The 21976-nt window shown below is 30.5% G+C and overlaps 3 protein-coding genes across 3 annotated transcripts in view; all 3 read left to right on the top strand.

Moving 5' to 3' along the window:
- Positions 1–1763: 1763 nt before the first annotated feature.
- l(3)mbn (lethal (3) malignant blood neoplasm) lies at positions 1764–6438 on the top strand. The gene is made up of 4 exons (XM_013322756.1): positions 1764–1851; positions 3202–3346; positions 4371–4502; positions 4679–6438. The coding sequence occupies exons 2-4, from the start codon at positions 3202–3204 to the stop codon at positions 6223–6225; spliced, it is 1824 nt and encodes a 607-aa protein (XP_013178210.1). The 5' UTR covers positions 1764–1851; the 3' UTR covers positions 6226–6438.
- Positions 6439–7478: 1040 nt separating this feature from the next.
- Positions 7479–21976, top strand: part of LOC106125493 (uncharacterized) — a 28432-nt gene continuing 13934 nt past the window's right edge. The window contains exons 1-2 of the mRNA XM_013322721.1: positions 7479–7769; positions 14068–14127. Coding sequence (XP_013178175.1) covers positions 14101–14127 — 27 coding nt within the window. The 5' untranslated portion in view covers positions 7479–7769; positions 14068–14100. The remainder of the gene's footprint in view (positions 7770–14067; positions 14128–21976) is intronic.
- Positions 15214–16403, top strand: LOC106125494 (uncharacterized). Its single transcript, XM_013322722.1, has 2 exons — positions 15214–15335; positions 15551–16403. Exons 1-2 carry the CDS (start codon positions 15270–15272, stop codon positions 16361–16363), a joined length of 879 nt encoding a protein of 292 aa, XP_013178176.1. The 5' UTR covers positions 15214–15269; the 3' UTR covers positions 16364–16403.

Below are 21976 nucleotides of genomic sequence, written 5' to 3' on the forward strand. Positions count from 1 at the left end.
TAAATAAATGTAAATTTATTAACACATAACAGTTGTATTAGTGACAAACTGATGATACAAATTTTAATTAAGTAGTCAATATTAAGCTCTATAGGTCACTTAAGTGTTTGACTATTCATCTTTTTCTTTTTCCATGGATTTAAATTTCTTCGACTGCTTTGTCCTGCTCAAGAAATTTTATAGGCTATAAGGAATATTTAAATAAATAAAAACAGTTTGTTTTAAAACAAATTAACAATTTGTTTTTGGATAAATGCAACGGTCACTCCGTATAAGTTCGAATATCGACCTCGATTGTCGTGGTAATTGTTGAACAAACTTACAACACTTTACAATGACCTTTGTCAATTCGTTAGTGTACATCATTAGATTGAATTGCCAAGAACAGCCGACGGTCAGAAATCAGTACATCTAATAAAAATAACTATATTTATTTCCGTGATTGCCTAAAAATACTTTACCTATTATTATTTTCCATTTGTAAAATAGCAACAATGTTTAGATTTACTTATTTCCTGTTTTTGATGCAATCAGTTGATAACTTAGGTACTAGATAAGAGGAGGCGCTGTCTCCCAAAACACAGTTTTAACTAGTCCAGGAAACAGAGCCACATCAATTTTGTGAAACATGTTTTTTTTGTTCAATAAAGCATTTTTAATTTAATATAATTTAAACACACTAGAATATAAATATTAACACACGAGTGATTTGAATTGCCAGTAATATTAAATAGCTAACTATAGGTACTTAAACGTTGTCAAAACACTTTAAATCGCATATGCGTAACTAAATTACCAAATAGCATGAAGTATTAAGTATTGAGTCCATTTGTAAGTTAAAATTAAGTCGCATTTTTGGTGTGTTTTATAAATGTTCAAATCTATAAAGCTACACAATATTCTTCAAACTATTTTTCCACGTCAAATTCAAGCTATTTTAAATTAAATACGACACGTTATCTTGCTTTATTATATGTAACTACATTATGAAGATGGTTAATTAAACTAATGCTGCAACGGTACTTTTTCACATGGAAAAGACATCAACGCGTCAAAAAAGTAAGTCATTTCATTTACTCATTAAAATAATATGAATATTATTATTATATGAAGTTATAATTCTATGTCAATTTCATTGGTGGAAATAGGAAATAAAATATACTTCGATTAAACCATAACATATCGTACTTAATACTTCCACAAGTCAGTGTAACATCCTTTTGTTGTATTGAATTATGACATGATACCATATAGAACAAACTAACAATGAATTCATAAAATTAAGTAATTGAGGATGTACACAATATGTTAGATACTAAACACAATATCATAGATTTAACAATCAAAGTACAGTGTTTCTCGGAGGCAACGCATACATTATATTGTCGGGAGAGTCATTTTTTTTCGATACAAGCAGTTGCCCGCGACTTCGTGTTAAAAAATATTCTAGTTATAAATATATATATAGACACCCGGGATACTGTAACTTCCCAACAGTGAATATTTTTTTCAAAACGGTTCAGCAGTTTCGAAGCCCATTTATTTAAATATGCTATTTATGTAATTAAACTTAATCCAGTTACCGTAATATCTTACACGAATATGAAAATTTATATAATATGACCGGAAAAGAACACAAGAATTTGCTATTGTAAATATTTTTGTTTTGTATTTGTTCAGTTAGTGCATCTTTTGAGTAATAAATAAATAACACTTCTTCTTAAGTTGTCTATGAAGTCATGTTTTGGACGTATTAATAAATTAAGCGAGGCGAAGAATCCGCGCAGTCTCGTGCGAACTCTTGCGCAACAGGCCGCGCCACGCCTTCCATGCCCGCGGATAATTGACAAGGTAATATTAACTGCTGTTTTTATTTCTTATAGAATGTAATAAATGTACTACAAACAATGTAAAGTTCAATTTCTATAGTTTCTATTAGTTTTTTCTTTTGTGTTTTTTTTTCTTATTTTTTACATTTTCCAGTAAGAAAAAATCATATTTAATATGAAAATAAAAACTATTCTTGAAGTCGAAGAAGTCGTGAAATAATTAAATAAGTAAACTATTACGTATTGTGGTTACGACGTTATTATTCGCACAATGCTAATTATTATAACGTGTAAAGCGGCCGTGCGTCTGTCTGTCCAAACGCAATACATCATAGAAGCGAACTGATTCAAGTGATTTTCGATAATAAATACTAGCTGTTGCCTGCAACTCTATTCTCATTTATAATATTAGTAAAATAGTGACATGGTTTGATATTTTGACCCGAATAAACTGCAAAACTAGCAAACCACTCTTATTCACACCCTATTCAGATAACGATAATTTAATCTTGAAATTGAAAAACAGAATAGATTTTATCCTGGATGTATACTATTGACTCATGTTATTACACGACATTGTTTGATAATCGACTCAGACATGAAGATAACAAGGGATGAAGTATGTTACCCGAGAAAAAATCGGGATTGCTTTTAGAACCATAAATATATTTGCTAATCTGACCAATGATTACGGAATGAATACAAATTCAACAATTTCATATTGTATTGCATTGACGTATATGCAAAGAGATTTTTTTGTAACTCTAGCATCGTTTGCAAATTTTCTTGAATACAAATTAAATGAAAACGACAGTGTTTACTTTGATTATTTTTAAAATTGTTTAAAATGATTGTTATGGTAAATTAGGAAAATCAATTCCACTATGGTATGAATATTTTGGTCAGTACAACAAAATGTCAAAACAACAACAGTAAATATAAATGATAAAGACCTATTTTACGTGGTAAAAAAAGAAAAACAACTTTAAGTTAAATCGTAAATTCTATATATTTTTTATCTCAGTATCTTAAATAAATAAGAATTGAAGAATAACAATGATATAATATTGATAAGATCTTAACAAATTGTTTCCAAATAACTTAAGTCAAATCCGGTTGTCGTCAGTACCCATATTTAAACTCAATCGTTTATTGACTTTTAATTGCCATCTCATAATCCCGTATCAAAATCGTGTTATGGCTATTAGTAATTAAGGTTTAAAACATGATATTTTTCAAATTTATACATTTTTATATAAAGCTTACTTAAATATTATCGAAAATTTTATTGTAACATTGTACCACTAAGATTTTAATTAAGTAAAGACGAATCAACAAAACAGAAGTATTAATATCCACAATTTATTTTCAGATGCTCAGTCGAAGATACATTATATTACTTTGTGTAACATTATGCGTGCTTCAAGTAAAAAGTGCTGATAAATACACAGACGAAAATAGACCGTATGAGTTCGGATTTACCATTGACGGAGAGCAACATAGACATGAAAAGAAAGGTAGGTTCAACAATCTACGGTTTACCGGTTCACTACTATATAATTTAGGTATTTTACTACGGAAACATCTAAATATTAACATATGCAACTTGGGATGTTTCATAAAGATTTGCGTATTTCGGTGGTAGCAATCACATATAATACTAAAAAACATTATAAAAATATCAAAGTAATAAACCATAAAGAAATTAAACGTTAATTCAAAGAATTTGTGTTTCATGTCTACTTTGTTTTAAACTTATAAATAGACTGACAGTCCTAAGTATCTGTATATTAGTTCTTTAAAATTATTTTATTGTTAGTTTTATTTCATTATTCATCACTCCAACCACAGACGACACAATTATTATTTTGTCCAAAAAATAGTCGACAGAGAGTACGCACGATTGCTAGGACCAGGTCGGGATAATGAACAAGTCACGTTCTGAATATTGATATAAAACATCAAATCATCACAAGTTTTATACTCTACTCAAATTCTTTAATTTCACAGTTGTTTTAAAAATATCAGACTGTATTAAAATATTAAAGGTCGTTAAACACACAATTTGAGAGATTTCTTTATGCAAAACCTCGATATTCATTCAAAGATAAGGATTGTTTTATTATATAAACCAAACCATATCACCGAAATTAATATGCTTTATTATAGTAAATAATGTCCTCTTAATTTAATGTATTTCCTAATAATAATCTGCGAAAACTGAATAGTTCAAACAAATCAATACTAAAATTTAAACAAGCATTGACATCATCGAATAATTATAAAAATGTGCTTGACGTTCGACAAATAATGGCGAGTTTCATGAGAGGAGTTTAAAAAATATTTTAATTGACTATACAAATATAAGCGTCGACTTGCATCACGATTAGAATCATGATTTGCTTCCGCATAAAGTATACATATAGTTACAAACAGAATGTTATAAAAGTTTTGATTTTTGTATCTTAGAGTAATAATACTCATTAGCATATTTCAACATCTTTTTAAATGTTGTCTAAAGTACGTAATTTTTTCTTACAGATGAAAATGGGATCATCATGGGCGAATTTGGTTTCATCACCGCAGATGGCGTATATCACGTGACAGTCTACGCAACTGACGAAAACGGAAACTTTAAAATTTTATCGATGAAAAATATTCGAGTAAAGCCATGTACGTTACATTATATTTACTTTTAACAAACAAAACCTAAAAACAATAATTTTTTACTGAAATCAGTATATATGTATTTTTTTTGTCTCCTGGAAATCGCATTTAGTTTTTTCCCCGCGGCAATTTTTTCTTTTAATACTGCGATACAAATTAATTTGTCTTTCATTAATTTACAGACCCTACCGCCAAATCTGGTCCTGAACGAGGGCGATCTCTTGAATACCCATCATCACCTCAAATATCTTCAAAACCTTCAGTGCATGAACAAAACAAAAAGCAACTCAAAGAACTGCCGAAACCTGGTCCTGCTTCACCTGCTAAATCTTGTTCACATTGCAAACTTCCTACTACTACCACCACCACTACAGAAGCTCCATACATACCTAGTAATAATAAACTGCCGGTACCTGCAATTTCACAAGATATAGAAATACCACCTAAGTATAACCAACACGATGATGTCAGTGCACAAGGCTATCTAAAACAAGATAAACAATCACAACAACAACAACAAGTGAAACAAATAGAACAAGAACAACAAGAACAAAGGAAAGAACAACAACTACGACAAGAACAACAACGACAACAGCAGCAACTGCAACAAGGACAACAACAATATCTACAGCAGCAGCAACAACAACAACAACTGCAAGGGCAGCAAAGTCTGCAACCACAAGGCCCGCACCCGGGACAACAAGAAGAACAAAGGCAGCAGCAAAATGAAGAAGGACAGCAACTAGTAGGTCTACTACAACAAAGAAAGCAAGAACAACAGCAGGAACAGTTTAATAATGCACAAAATTATCCAGCACAGGCAATTGAATTACCACAGAGTATTGCAACAATTAATGAACCGAACTATCCACAACAGAGTTACACTAAAGAAGAGTTGCAAAGAGAATATCAAAAACAGCAGCAACAACAAGAACAACACCAACAACGGGACTCAAATGAATTCCCTCGTGAACAAAGTAAAGCTCCCTATACTATCGGATCACCACTGAACTATCCCCAACAAAGCCAAAGCGCCAATGATAACTATCAACAGCCAAGTTACACTCAAGCTGGTATACAAAACAGCCCTAACTATGAAACAGGTACTAGCCAAAGTCATACAAATCTTGGAGACAAGGACGAATCTAACTATCCTGGAAGTAATATTTTACAAACTCAGTCAACAGCCAGCGATAATCAAGGTCCAATGTTGCCATTGGTAACAAATCGTAACCCAAAATCTTACGATGAGCAATTAAATAAAGGTTTTAATGCGTTAAGTTCCCCTGCTAACGCATTTGTTCCTCAGGGGAATTCCCCACCGAAAAAGCCGCAACTAATATCAGCTCAAATGCAAATAGTTGACAAAAATACTGACATTCATTACAAGCGTCCCGGAGAAAAGGAAGGCCTACCCGAAGGTCTGACTAAAAATGACATGTCTCAACTTTTGTACACGTTCAATTACACTGTAGGCTTCCACGGGCACTTTGAAGAAGGTTACAAAAATGGTGCCAAAGTTGGCTACTATTATGTCACTGGAAGGAACGGAGTTCGCACGAGAGTTGATTATGTTGCCGACGAAAAGGGATTCAGACCTAAAATTACCCAAGAAGTTCTTGATTTACTGTCGGACGATGTACCTAAACCAGATACGGAAAAAGATTTAAAATACGGACTTAAAGGCTATGAATTTAAATGGCTTTATTATCCAGTAGATACAAAATAACTTTAAATAACACTTAGGTAAAGTCATCGTTGGATTAGAAGAAACTAGTGGTATATTTAATGGTTTGTATATAAAAGTAATTTTTAACTAATGCGACGGAAATCTTACTGAATAAGACTGAATATATGACGAGATGAATAAATATGTTATGATTTAAATCAATTCATTGGATTCAGTTCAATAATTTTTACGTCGTTATTCTAAAACCAAGTCAGTTTAAATTAATACCAAAAATGTTTAAAATATTATTAGTTTACATTTAATTATATGTTAACGGTATTCGTTCATAACCCTCCTAAAATTATTTGTATATAAACGCTCACTGCCCTAAATACTGCCAATTAAATTGAATTCATCGCTTAATTTTAAATTAGTAATTTAAAATAATTATGTAATTATGTAAATGTGTTATTAATAAAGTTGTTTACATGTTACATTGTTTTTGAATTCCACTATATTAAATGTAAATTTACAAATGTAATCAAAGTGTTGTTGAAAACTCAATATTTTTCAAGAATTTAAGCCGGGTTTTAGTGATTTGCTGACTCGATCATTTAAGCGCCTACAGTTTGTTATACAGCAATTTTTTATAAACTAAAAATTGTTTATTTTTAGATGAAGAAAGAACTTCTAAACTCAACAACAATCCATAATAATCTCATTAGGACATGAGATAGTTAGATGAGTCTTATGTTTTATTTCACTTTTAATACACTTAATATGTTTATTTTTGTAACATTCTTGGAAATTCCTTCGCCTAAATTTTATCGAATCGTGTGAAAAGTGATTTAAATACTTATATGACCTAACATGTTCCTTTTTTTTTAGGTATATGAGTTAGTGTTACATATCACAACAGAATTTCAATAACTTTTTACTGGAGAGAATATCACAACAAGAAGTTGATCCTCGTTCGTTTGTGCTAATGGTATCTCATAATGACTTTTTATTGTTATGACTCGGAGAATATTTTCTGGGAAGGGCCATGTTGTTAAAATTTTCGGAAAGAGTATTATTTAGGTCATTAAAGTACCTAAAATTGCGTTTGGTTTTTAAATAGACACAATTAAGCAATAAAAAGTTTGCAAACTACAAGCTATAAGTACAACAGAACCGAGATAAATTAAATAGTAAGTACCTAATTGTATTTGTATGAAACCAAATTGTGAATGAATGTGTGCAATCAAATTTCGATACACTATCTTTGCGCGTTTTGGCGGGAAACTGTTCGAGCAGTTACAACAGGGCCGGCGCGTGCGCAACACGCGTTCGAATTTTAAAACCGATGCGATCGCGAACGCGACTCCGTTTTGTCTTCTAATCTCTTTTGTTCCGACAATTTGTTTAAATGGAAGTATTGGGGACACTTCTAGTTTACCATTGTGACTATACCACATAACATGCTTTTAAAGTTCCTTTGTTGAAGCATAATATAAGGTTTAGTTCTACTTTCGTAAAATTTAAATAACACTGTGAGTAAAAATTTAATAGAAAGAAAATAATCTCATCGTGATATTGGACTGATAAGACCGAAGAAGTAGAAGGTAATTGTTTTAATAAATTTAAAACCTAATTAATATACATTAAAAACTAATTAATGTAATTAAAATGTTAATAGCACTTTAATAGATTCAATGAAGTACTAAACAATATTGTTCTACAATTTAAATAACTACAAAATAAAATAATGCTTATACATATCCGATCTAACAACAATATTCTTAGACATAAGATTTAAACACCGAAAATATATATATTTATATATTTAATAATAACTATAACAATTAAAAGAGATTTAAACATATGATTAGTTAATTTCATATGGCAATTACTTTTTTTTCTGTTTAAATTTCCGCGCAAGTTACGGCAAGCAAAAGTTACGGTTTTCTTAATAATCTTACAAGCCTCTTACAAACGAAGAATTGGACTCTTAAATTAATTTATCAAAACTACGTCCGAATTGTACATTATTCACATTCAATCTCAATACATTCTTGTTTAGATGTCAAATCCTCTTTCATCCTAAAATTTGGTGGCCCAATACTCAAATTCATACAATACGACAGGTCTAACGTCAATATTCTAAGAAATATTTTATTGTTGTTCAAGGTTAAAGAAGATCGTATTAACAATTTATTTAAATTTCGTAAACGGCCAAAAGAAAACAAGTATCAGATCGCCCGTCAGCAAAATTTATTTTCTTTTTTTATTGACTTCTTAATGAAGTGTTTTTTTCACTACAAACTCAGATAAGGACAAGAATTGGTCACCTAAAACGTATTATTTTATTATAGAAATTAGGACGTTTAGATATTTCTTAGGTTGTTAATTATTTATTTGACGTAAATGTAATTTATTGGGTTATAAACATTTGGTTTATACTCTGCAATACTCGTATACCTAAAAATTATAGTATACAAAACATTGGAGCTATTGGACTTCAGTAAAAAAATATTTAAATAGAGTTTTCGATTTTTAAACAACATTATAAAATTAGTCGAATATTTGGTAGCGTATATTAGGTAGGTAGTAAAATTTAATTATGCAAATACTACAGAAAGCAACATACATAATTATTCATACGTGCCTATTTTATGGTAAATTTAGGATTTACTGACAAGATGTTAGTCACGCAGACTTCACAGTAATTATATAGTGGTACAATATTACGTACTTACAAAGTTAAAATGCAAATTCAAACTGTCCTTCCTAAATACGTAATGGATGTAGCCAGATGACATAGCGTGAGACATGCAGTAACTTCTCACATCACTGACTCTCTCAAAAAAACTTAGCCGGGTCAGGGAATGTGTGTCACGATAAACAATTTTCCATCTTAATTTTCTAATTAATATTGAGTTATATATATAAATGGAAGTTTGTTTGTTAAAAGGTATTTCCAGAAAGGCTGCATGGATCTAGATGATTTTTTTTTTTAATTTCGTATCGCGAGCGACAGCTAGTTCTTCATAATACTAACAATAACTATAACAATTGTAGCATAACTTCGGCTAAGTTAAATAATAAATTCCATTTTTAATTCTTCTAATATTCAACGTTCTATTGTAATAATATAAAATTTAAATTAAGTAAAATGTTCGAACATAATTTACGAATAATTGTGTTAATCTGATATTATTTAATTGGAAAACGATATCCTTTGATATTAAAAATAAATAGTTGTGAAGAATTTCCAATTCGAATTAGCATTTTGTTGTGTCAGAAGAATAAAATTTATTCAAATATCGAACATACAAAGAACGAGGTTGCATTTTTGCTATATAATTTTATCTTTCCACCTTGACAGTTGTAAAATCTCCGAGACATCAACATAATTTCTCACTTTATTAAGATACATTTATTATATATTTGCTCATAACTTTGTCTATGTTACCTATGTGGTAATAAAACAGGATCATAAATTTCAAAATAGATACTTTTGAAATAAGAAAACAATCTGAATTTTTATATGACATTCCGTGTAGTATTTTTTTTATTAAGAAAAAAGAGATTACTGATTATTAACTTCATGATTTAATGGTTACACAAAAAAAATGTCTTTCACGTTCGTTAATAATAATAATTCGTTCCCATGCAACCAAGCCAAAAAAGACCATATAATAAAATGGAATATTCATTTTATTATATTTTATTTCAAATTTTATTTCCATAACAGTTTATGTAAAGGCAAATCTTGCAAGATAATCTGATTTTCCCTAAACAATATTTATATCGCAAAATCACTGTTTTACTGGATTTTTGCTCATCTTTTTTTTAAATTGGTCATCACGGCTTTGGGATATTATTAAAACGGTCGAAGAGATTTTTTTTTTATTTTATTTGATATTAAACAGTAGGATGCGAAATGTACCACCAAGGATGTCATTAAGCTGCCGCTTTTATTAGATCAAAGCCAACATGCCATTTTATTTTCTCATCTTAAATTTTTACGATTACTTTGTGAGTATATTTATATATGCGTTATTTATTGCAAAATAATTTATAAAAATTGCTAAACCCCATTTTATACCATAAAAATTAATATTTAATCACGGGTAACTTAAGTATCTTGAATAAATGTAGAGAGTAATAAAATAAAGACAACATTAGAGAATAGAAATCGGACAGCTAAAAAAATGTTTAAAAATTATTATACATTAATAAGAAAAGCAGCTGTATTTTATTTCATTTAGAAGTAGAAATTATAAAATGAATATGATCGTGCAAATGATCGCGTGCTAGCTGTCAGCTACGCCACTGAGCACGCTACCCGATAGCCGTTTCATGTCCGTTCGGAAGTTAACTTTTTCACTGATTCATTGTCTAATACATGAGGTAACAGGTAATTGCACACCTCTTTTATATACTCATAAAGATAATATATAATATTGAAAAGGAACGGATGTGTATATAAATCAAGCAATCCAGTGTAAAAATGTTCGTGAACATTAAATCAAATTGCAAAGGAGTAAAATATATAAAAAAAACAATGTAAATGTAATTCATTGATAATCACAAACCCATTAAAATTAAAATATAATAGATGTATTATACATAACTAGAGTTGTTAGCATGTTAACATAATTTTTGCAATAAAATCAGTCTGACAATTATAGTTCTTCAAATTATATAATAATTCAAACTGCGAATAACTTTACCAATTTCTTTATATTTATTACAAACTTATTTGTATATAATCTGTCTAAATATGTTAATTTAATACAAGTATGAAAATTGTAACATTGAAAATGAATATATTATGATTCTTAATAGTAAAAGTTCAACGGAACCATTATATTTAAAAGGCAAAACGAGATCATTGTATTATTAGAGCTCGGTCAACGTCCGCTACACTTCCGAAATAAGAACATACACAATTGATTTTACATAATTATTCAATTCCAAACAATTTTCCACGTTCAACTTTAATAGTAAAATCACCAAATAAACGAACTCATTAACATTTTTATTTGAATAAGCGAACGTTTGGCTCTATTTATCTGTGATTTATGATACATTCCATTTTATGACTCACGTCAACATAATATATTTGTTATATATTATTTGTAGCGATGACAATATATTCTAAGGAACACGACCTATCAAGAAAATATAAAATACTTGATGTTCCGCGACTCAGTCCGTACACAAAATATTAAAAAAACTTAATTAGTAAACTGTATTCTTTCAGACTATGTTGCATATCTGTGCAAAATTACAGTACGATCCATTGAACAATTCTGGAGATACCTTTTAACAAACATCCATCTATCCAACTAAACTTTTGTATTTATTGTTAGTTAAATTTCTATGTTTATAAATGCTGCTATATGCTGATGAGACTGCTTATCAATCTTTGCAAATAATGTTCATAAAAAACATACCTAGAAGAGCATGTCTCAATCTTTTGTACTACAATGTCCAGTTACAAAATCAATAAAAGTTCATTGTTTTATATCTGATAATATCAAGGTGACTTATTTAGATCATACGAGCAACTTGCTACGAGTAGGTGGACTACACAATGTGATTTACATATTAAGCGTCCATCAGGAATGTGAGATGTTATCTCTTTTTTTGCTCTATACATTGTAATTGTTCTCTTTAAAACAATTCTGTGTAGCAAAGTGTGGAGTAAACTTTTTTATCAACGAAATTTTATGACTTCGCTATATAGAAAATCAGGGGTCATGTATTTCAAAAACCTTATAAGTCGATTATTAAGCTGGTTTAAAATACGTAATTAATATAACTTAAAATGAATTTATAAATAAATATTGATGCATTATTAAAATCATGCAAAGATACACAAACACCTTAATTTAAACATAACTTATCATCATTTAAGATGTCAAATTTGTATAAAGTAACATAATCGTTATATAACTTTTCAATAACTATGTAAATCTATTCAAAACATTTTGTTATTGCAGTTTTATCAAAAAGAATGAAAGGGATAGAATATGTTTTATACAAGTTTATCGACAGTGGAAACATTGTAAGGTTATTGACATAATTACGATATTGTGCGATGTTAGTCTTGTGGTATACTTATGAAACCGCATTCGCCACCGCACGATCGACTTACCATCCGCGTTTCTTACATTATTTACAAACGTGGTCGAAATGCTTTTAACGATGCAATATAATTGCACTGACGTTTGCCATCTTAACAACACTTTCACTTTAAGTGTTAAATGAACTTATACAATTAATATGAAATTAAAAGTAAACACATGAGACCATAAAAGAAAAATTTAAAAACTATAACACAGACTGCAAGTATTTTATACAATATTCCAGTGTCATTTCTGCAGTTCTGGAGTTACGTGGTTACATTCATACATCCATGCATCCATTCGAATTTAATAACGTAGTAGACATATAAATGCGGTATAAATTGTAAGTTCTATGTGCACTTGTACATTTTATAACGCATACATTCAAAATAATTACAACAAACTCGTTCGTTACTTCCTAGAACATTAAGAAATTCTCTTTCCCAAGAGCCAGTCGGTGGTTTAGTTCCAAATAACATGCATACCAGAAAGGGTAATGCAACGAGTTACATTATCATCTGGATCTCACATTTCAATAACAGTTGTCAGTCGTGGCCGAGCAATACTTGCGGCTTGTTCCAACTCAGCATGTCATTGATATGCATGACGCATTAATATTTTCACTATCGTTCAATGTCCCATTGTTTGCGACACTTTCTATAAATAAACATTGCCAATTTTTTGCATGAACACTATAAGTTGCATAAAAACAACCTTCAAGACGATTTTGTTGTGTTGAAGTTATATAAAATAAGTACTCAACATCTAATAGTAAAGAAAAAAGAAATTTTAAAAAAGACTCTTTTCTGTAGTATAAATGATCACACTAATTGTGGGTGTTTGGGGCCTAAAGGATAAATGTATGTTTTATATTGAAATTTTGGTCTCAGAAACCAACAGTAAGTTTTACTATGACAAAGACCTTTAAGCGTAGCCATAAGCCACACGTTTACTATGTTCTACACCTACCTGTAACCTTGTCGAAACTAGAGCACCGTACGTTACTACTCTACTAGTATGTTACAACATCTTCATGCACAATTTTCGCCACCTTCCGAAGAGCTAACTATCACATTAGTGTAAAATTTACTCAAACACTGCCTTTATTACTAGCAACAATCATGTTCTACTTGTAAGCTACAGAGAGTACAAGGACACAGCGTAGTTCATGGCCTTTGTTTCGCAATATCAAGTCACCTAACTCGCCTACATGAATTCTATGTCATTTGTAGTTTGCAGAAGATACTATTTTTTTAATGTTAGTTGTTGAGGGCTTAAATGTTTAGCACAAAAAAACAGCTGTCTTTAAAACAAGTATAATTTTAAAGTATCTGATTTATTAGTATGTAACAAGATATAGTTATCTATGAATTAATCTTTTAAAAATTAATAAATATTTTAAATATTAATCAGCGTTACCTTAAAGAGCCGTAAACTTAACATCCGTTTATATTTTATTAATTTCTTGCCATGACCTTTATGCAAAGATTGTATTGTCTTGACAAAATAAAGTAAAACCATCAAAATATCGTAAAACACGGTACGAACTTTTCTTTATCGTACTTCTATTACAATTTATTTGTAGAAAAACATCGATCTTGCATATTTTATTGCATAATTGGTAACATATAGGATGCAAAAATATTTATGAAATTCTGCGACTTTTTACAGCTTATTCAGTTTAGGATCTGATTATTTGTTAACAAATATATTAGGGTAAAATAGTATATAACGTGAACATATATTTATTTTTACGTATAATAATGCAACATTATGATTTCAGGGTCACCTGAAGATCTCATTTCTGTGATGAACAATGCTTAAACAAGAACTTCTCCTGTTGGTAAGTGAATAGTAAAATCATATTTCATAAATAAAATAAAAGTTAAATAGCCACCACTTATAACTTTTTACTATTACACACTATAATTCAATTTAATGCCAGCCTTAAAGTATTGACGAATTTGTGACTAGCACTCAAATTCACATCATCCCCTATAATTATTATTGATACTGTTATTCATATTATAATATATTTCCATTCAAGTATGTATTAACTTATATTATTATACTAGTATTAAGCAATTACGGTCGTTCTATAAAATAAGAAGATCTAAGACGCACTTGTAACACTTTCAACGGTCACTAAATAGCTGTTGCGATAAGTGTAGCGTACAAAATATCTATGTATATTTTGTAACAAAAAATATAACATTGTAACATTCTTTCTTATAGTTTAGTAATAACTTGCTCAATTAAATACTACGTTATTTTTAATCTGTTTCCATTTCTATTAGATTTTCATAAAATTAATCAATATAATTTTCGGATGTTCTTAATGTTTCATTGAGTTGTAACAATTAAATCACTTTTAATCAATTCAGTTAAAATGAATGTATACTAATATTTTATTGAATCGTCACGAAATCTATTAAGTCTAATAGTTTCAATAATTGATATAAATATTTTATTTAATCGAGATAATAACAGCACAAAATATTTAGATATCAAGGATGTAAGCATTTCTCGTATTTCTTCATGAAGATGCCATTCTTTAAACATGTTGACAATGATTTTTACATTTTAGACCACCTGTAAAAGTGTCTGGAAAATAACCAAACAACTCGTATTGTTGTAAAGAACTTACCTGACGAAAAACCGTTTATATACAATATAAATTCTTAAGCTTAAAATACTATTAAACTCTTCTGTTCACAGTAACTATATAACGGGAGTAGTTATGTTTATAAGTAGAATATGAATTGTGTAACAGTTTATTCAAATATTTAAAAAAAACTATTATTCAACCGTCCGTCATGAACTCAACCTTCAGGCGAAAGTAATACGCTATCGTAATTTAATCTCCATCCGATTCCTCATCATCCGACAGTCAATTGAGCGAACAATAGTTAAGCATTTTATTGCATATTATTTCCTTCTTTGATACTCATAATTTATTTGGCTTATAATGTTAAAATTGGAGACATGAATTTCAATTTTATATATGAAGTCACCTTCGCGTTTATTATAATAATGAATAAAGCTCTGGCGGTAAGACTGATTAAAAATCTACTCATTATTTTTAAGATATAACTTTATAATTTGCTTAACGTTCACCTTTTATTGGTAAATTAGATTTTAAAATACAAAATTAACTGGGTTTCGTAAATTAAGTTAATTTCGTCGTCGTAAAAAAACATGTAAAAGTGGAAATACAAGGAATATTTATAAGGACAAATGCAATATCTTCTAATCTTCTCTTTCAGACATATAATAAAGACGTTGTCTGTGTAATAGACGTAGGAGAAAAGCCTGTGTGCAGAACATTCATTAAATCAAGCCGACGCACAGTAACTACAAACAACGATCCCGTCTATGACCCGTACATTCCTAGAACTAATGCAGAATATTACATTTGCCCCGAATTCAATTGTACAAAAATAACACTTCGTTCAATAACAGAAGTGACATCACCGAAATTAAATTTAAAATGTTGTTTTTCCGAAAAGACATTCGAGTGCGAAAAGATTCGATATAATTATCTCAAAAATGTAGACAAGTTATTATTCTTATCGGAGGCTATACCGGATAAAATTTACTTTATGGTGGATTGCTTCATATATTCGGATGGCGGACGAATTTGTCATAGAAATAACGGCTTCAACTCTCATGCGGTTTTAGTCGATTTGTCGACTGTTGCGAGACGGAACGAAGAGAATATACTTTCACAGGACGAGTTTCTATGCGAGGAAGATGTCGGTAATGAAATTTTATGCGATCTTAATATTTACGTGCCATACGCAGATGGTCTTGAGCATAAACAGTTCATAAAAAACAATAATAACGTTCTTCTCAAAACTGGTAGAGATCTATTGGTAATGAAATATGAATGCAGAGGTTCGTGGTGTGGATTTGCAGCAAGTACAAGAACTAGACGAACTTTTATGAGAAGAGAAAGGTATGAGCCACCCGGAGGCCACGTGTATCGTTGTTTTTCTGCTAAAGGACAACAAGTTTGTAAACGACTGCCGTTCGAAGGAAGACACGCGTACAGGGAACGTGGTTGGCGAAGCCAGTGACGTAACAAATAAAATGTATTTCAAAACTAGATACAAATTAATGAGATATTATAACTCTTTTATTTTCACAAAATTTTGATAGGTCAGCTCTTATTTACCATTTTTTCTGGCGCATTGGGAACACATTCTATCAAGTATGACGTCTTTCGAGAAAATAGTCTTGGAGATTTCTTAAAGATGCGGTTACCCTATTCGTCTTAAAAAGTACCACTACTAAACCCGATATAAAAACAATGTTGACCTACATTGTAAATAAGAATCCTTAAAAAGAAAGACAAATTTAGTGTTGACGTTGTATAAAAAAATGTTATTGTTCTTCAATAGGCAATCAATGTTAAACTTTTGTAAGCCGAACAATGAAACCAATATGGCAGGAATGTCGTAAGCGCGTTGTATTTGTATTTTAATTAAACTGCACTTGGATCTAGCGATGTATGAAGCACCTACGTGGAAAATAAATGCTAAAACAAATGTATAGTTGATTAACTGAACTGAAATTAAATCAAATTCAAATTGTCATGAATATTCAAAACAGTTTTTAGTTTGAATCTGAAAAACAAGTGTATTAGTAGATTTCTGAGCCAACTACCAGAGTATTAGTTCTAGTTATAGAGCATACTTTAAATACTTAATATCACGCGTTTGCTGAATCAGATATCAGTTTCAGTCAATATATGTCTAGAATCAAGGAACTCATAGGCTTCTGGACACAAAAAGTGTACGGATGAGCTAATCGCGTAAAAAGATACAGAAAAAGATCTGAGAGATTACTTCAAAGTCACATGTTCCGGAGAAGTTAGAGGTATGTTTACCGCATCGGGGAGCTATCACGTTACGTCAGGTGCTTGATTTGCCTCTGAATTATTAGGTAAACCAATAATTATTATTATCATAACAATTGTCAAATCTTTTAAAAGCTAAAAAGTGAATGGATATAAAACAAAATAAAGTAAATACCTATGAATGCATTTAATTAGCCATAACGCAAATGTAAAGCTGTGTATACACTAAATGATATAATTAAATTGCAAATATTTGCAGTACACACTTCTATACACGCTACACGCTCATGTACACTCGCCCTGATAGTGAAAGTGGACAGTCCCATTCTCGGTACAAACAACACATGCGACCGGACTTATATTTATTACGCAACTATTTCGAAGTATTCCGCACTCAATAAGACCAGGAAAGATTGTGATCTTAATTTAAAATCCCTATAAAACATTTTGTAACAGTGACCCAGTTAAAAGCTTCCTGTTATGATTCAATTGGTATTTAAAAGGTCCATATTGGATTATTGAGTTATATAATTTTTATTTTCCCGACTTAAGGAAACCGGTGCACGTTAATTATGTTCAAGTTATACGTTCGCTTATCGTAATCAATATTATGTCACCGAGTTGCAAAGGGTATAACTATTTTGCGCAATCCTAAACATAATCTCTAAAATCTATACTTGCAATGAAGTACAGAAATAAAAAAATCCTCGATAAGGTCAAATGGCAAACGAAAACTAATTGTTAAAAGAACGGAGAAATGTTTGTGAAATATTATATATTAATAGTTACAATTTAAATGTATAACAAACCTAACTACAGATGGTTAACTAGGAATGTATCGGTTTAGGGACGTGAATCTCTACACTCATCATCATCAGCTCACTATACCTCCCCAACGAGGGGCTCGGAGCCTAGCCTAAGTCACGGGTGACTAGGCCATAGCCAACCATGCTGGCCCAGTGCGGGTTCGTTGACTTCACACATATCATTGAATTTCTTCTCAGATATGTGCAGGTTGCATCAGGATGTTTCCTTTTCCTTCACTGTAAGAACGTCGGATAAATGTACATATGTAAATCGGAAATCGAAAAACACATTGATACATGGCGGGATTCGAACCCAGGACCTACAGATTGCAACGCAAGTGCTTGACCTCTGCGCCACGGACGCTCTGAAGCGCCGAATCTCTAAACTAAATTGAATCAATAATAGACGATAAAATAAAACAAATCCACGGTATGGCGAAAGGTTTAAGTTGTTTTTAACACGTTACTAATTACAATTTTATCTACATTTTATTCTTATTTTGTGAATAATTGATGAGGCTAAAAGTAGTATTCTAGACTTAGATTAGCTATTTCGCGAAAAAGTTTTTTTACGAAATTCTTATGAGGTCACACCCCGCATAAGAATCTTTTCATAGCGCGATGGAAAATGTCTAATCTTCTTACCAATTGTATTGGTATGAGATCAGCGCTGGTTTGGTTTAATTGTCAAAAAAAGAATATTAATATTACTATCGTCATACTTTTCGTGATAAAAAAAAGAAATTCACAGGTGAATATGTCAAACGTTCGCCCACTCCTCCAAACAACTGGATTTAAGATCGGATAAAAAATAAAAAAATGTTTGTTATTTTTACACAGGTTTTCTCTAGGTATGTATAAAAACATTAAGGACAAATCAGACACTATGTATTTTATTTATTAGAGAATAAGAATCAGTCAAAATTATTACCTATAACCTAGCATTAAGCTTTAAGCCATAAATTTAAAAAATAAACGTTTAAATCCATACAAACACAGTACAAAATTATATGCATAGTGGTATTTAACCAGTTACATTTAAATGTATGCGTTTAATATTAAAAATGACGCATGTTGAAAGCATTTTTATTAAACGTTACAACAGGACACAAAGTCAAAGGAAACTCATAACATAGATTTACAATGTTCACATCTAAGTCAGCTGTCGAAACCTCGTATGTCGTTATCAAAATAAATTAGACGCTTTTATGGAATCATGACAGTTGCATGCTCGTTTTCGGTTGCCGTAATTGGCGCTACTGGCCGTGACCAATTTTTTAGGAATTTCATTAATACGTGCCCAGTTTATCTAATTTTCTAACAATTTAATATAATTTTACCTCGTTATACACACATATATATTTTGAATAATTGACTGATACAATGAATACTCATTCATTTAATTGCTCTCTTGCTGATGTTTCTTGTTAGTAAAATTGTAACATAACATAAAAAATATATTACGAGCTGAATTAAGCACAATATTTACCATATAAACTTATTACTTCAACTTTCCATGGAATTCGAATTTTACTTTTCGAAGGTTCATTCAAAAAGCTAAATCATACACAGTGATGTATGACATTACGAAAGTACTTCGTTATTATCCTAGCCAGCATGTGAAGGGATAAGTTGATCTTACTTTACGCAGGCAATTTAAAGAGTTTTGATTACTTGTACTAACTTGGTATTTTTAATGTGACTTCTTATTTTATAAGAGTAAACATAACCCGTTATACACGCTCTTTGCAAAATACAATATAGGTAAACAAAGACAACCTCGGGCAAAGAATTAGTTTAGCTATCCAAAGGGGGAACGCTGCCAGTATCTTCGGAACCTTGCCTAAAGGGACTCCTTTTAATAATATATTTTAGTAAATTATTCGTTTTTAATACTTTATTCAATATCATAGGTAAATATCAACACTTTCAATCGTTGTATTAACAATGCTTAATATTAAATTCGCCCTCATTTAAACCTGACCACGCAAATAAAAATACCATTGTAATTCATTGACGCAGACATGCACATAATGAAAGAACAGGAAACACAAGTGGACACTGGCGCACCTACGATTTGACCGACTTTTGCCAATCACTCGGCGCAACCACGTAACAAAATAAATCACAGAACCAAAGCAATGTGAAGATAAATAATGCGAACATAATACTTTACAGCATAAACCAGTCACTTCTGGCTATCATATTTTTTTATCCATCCATCCAAACGGCGAGACGAACATAAATGACAAACACTTAGGTGGACTTTTCGCATACCATGTCTTCTGAATATAGTCGAATCTTTCACACATGTCTAGACCTATACACGTATTAATTTAAATACCGATTCCTAATCTTTATTAAGTAAGCTCGAATCCTAACACAGGATTATTAATTACTATAAAATATTATGATTTATGGAGCTGTTCAATTTTAAAACCAATCAGTTTGGAGAAAATCTTCAATACTATCGATACCGAAATGAATAAATCTTTTCTTATATTTTATATAGACTAGTTTAAGTGTAAAATTCATATAAATAGTGTATTAGATAATAACTTAACTCTGAATTAAAATCTAGCAAAGACTATTTTTTCTTGTAAATTAAACGGCCAATGTTCTACTGAACAAATGATGTAATAATTTGTTATTCAAAGGAGCAGCAGCCAAACGTAGTGGGTCACAAGAAAACGCACTAGGCTCTAGCAAAAATCGTACCGCGAGAAATCCTTCCGTCTTGTCATTGCACTGAACGTGCTGAACAATAGCCTGGCAACCACCTTGTGTAGGAAAACCAAATATTACACTTTATCCGGACCAATACTCAAAACCTAACCATATGAACATTTTTACCGAAATTATATGAATTATAAAAGTGTAAATAGACCAAAGTTTGAAATAACCGATCAAAATATCAACCTATTTGTTTTTTTTTAAAGTCGTAGTCGCAGACAGGAAAAATATGTAAAAAGTTTATCAATTCGCGGTAAGCACTACAATATCATCATCTTCATATGCAAAGACACAATAATTAAAATAGTTTAAAATTTGGATAAAAGTTCAATAAAATCTAATTGTTACTATGTTTATTTTGTCCTATTTACTTCGCATGTTTGTGGTAATCCTATAGCAGCAACTGTCGTCAAGCTCGGAAGTCCGTAGAAATGCATGTATCGCGAACACAATGCGCATTCATAAGAAACACCACAGCCGGCATAATAATGTTGCACGATATTTAGTTCGTAGATAACCTAGCAAACGTAATTTAAGTAAAATTTAAAACAGTTTACGATAAATAATATGTCGATTGTAAACAATTTGCTTGGTTTTTAGTTTACAGTTTTCGTGACCTTGTGACTTTTTATTTATTTAAACATTTATAAGTAATCCATTCATCTTGTCAATTTACAAGTTCATAAAAACAGCCTCTTACAAAAAGGTCAATGTTATCGCCACAAAGTGACACTAAGTTTTGCATGAATAGCTCAAGCAGAGAAGTACAACGACCTTATAGAAGGTTAATCTTTAAAAAATTGTAAAATATTAATATTTCATTGAGCTAATACTGAACTAAGATTAAACAAATTACAAAATAAATGAATAAACGGAAGCATCTTTTGTAAATCATTGTATTATATATATATATATATATATATATATATATATATATATATATATATATATGTTTTAAAATATGTTTAACATTAAAATAACATAAACTAAAACATGTAATGATTCATAACTCCATAGCCTTGCAGAAATTTAACAGTACTCAAATAAAATGTGGGAAGGTGTAAATCAGGACTAGGCGCTAGTGGGCGAATGAACAACTTACGGTTTAGGTTGTTTTACTTATTGCTAAGTATAAAATAAATTATCATCATCAACATCACCACAAGGGTGATGATGATGAATGATTACGATGAAATCATAATATTTACTGACACATGACTAAGGGATCTGTGTTATCAAAAGAAAAACCACAATGTACTTAAAATGGTGTACTATGGTAGTAACTGCATGTA

This window comes from Papilio xuthus, unplaced genomic scaffold (genome assembly GCF_000836235.2).
Source record: "Papilio xuthus unplaced genomic scaffold, Pxut_1.1 DF825928.1, whole genome shotgun sequence".
Lineage (NCBI taxonomy): Eukaryota > Metazoa > Arthropoda > Insecta > Lepidoptera > Papilionidae > Papilio > Papilio xuthus.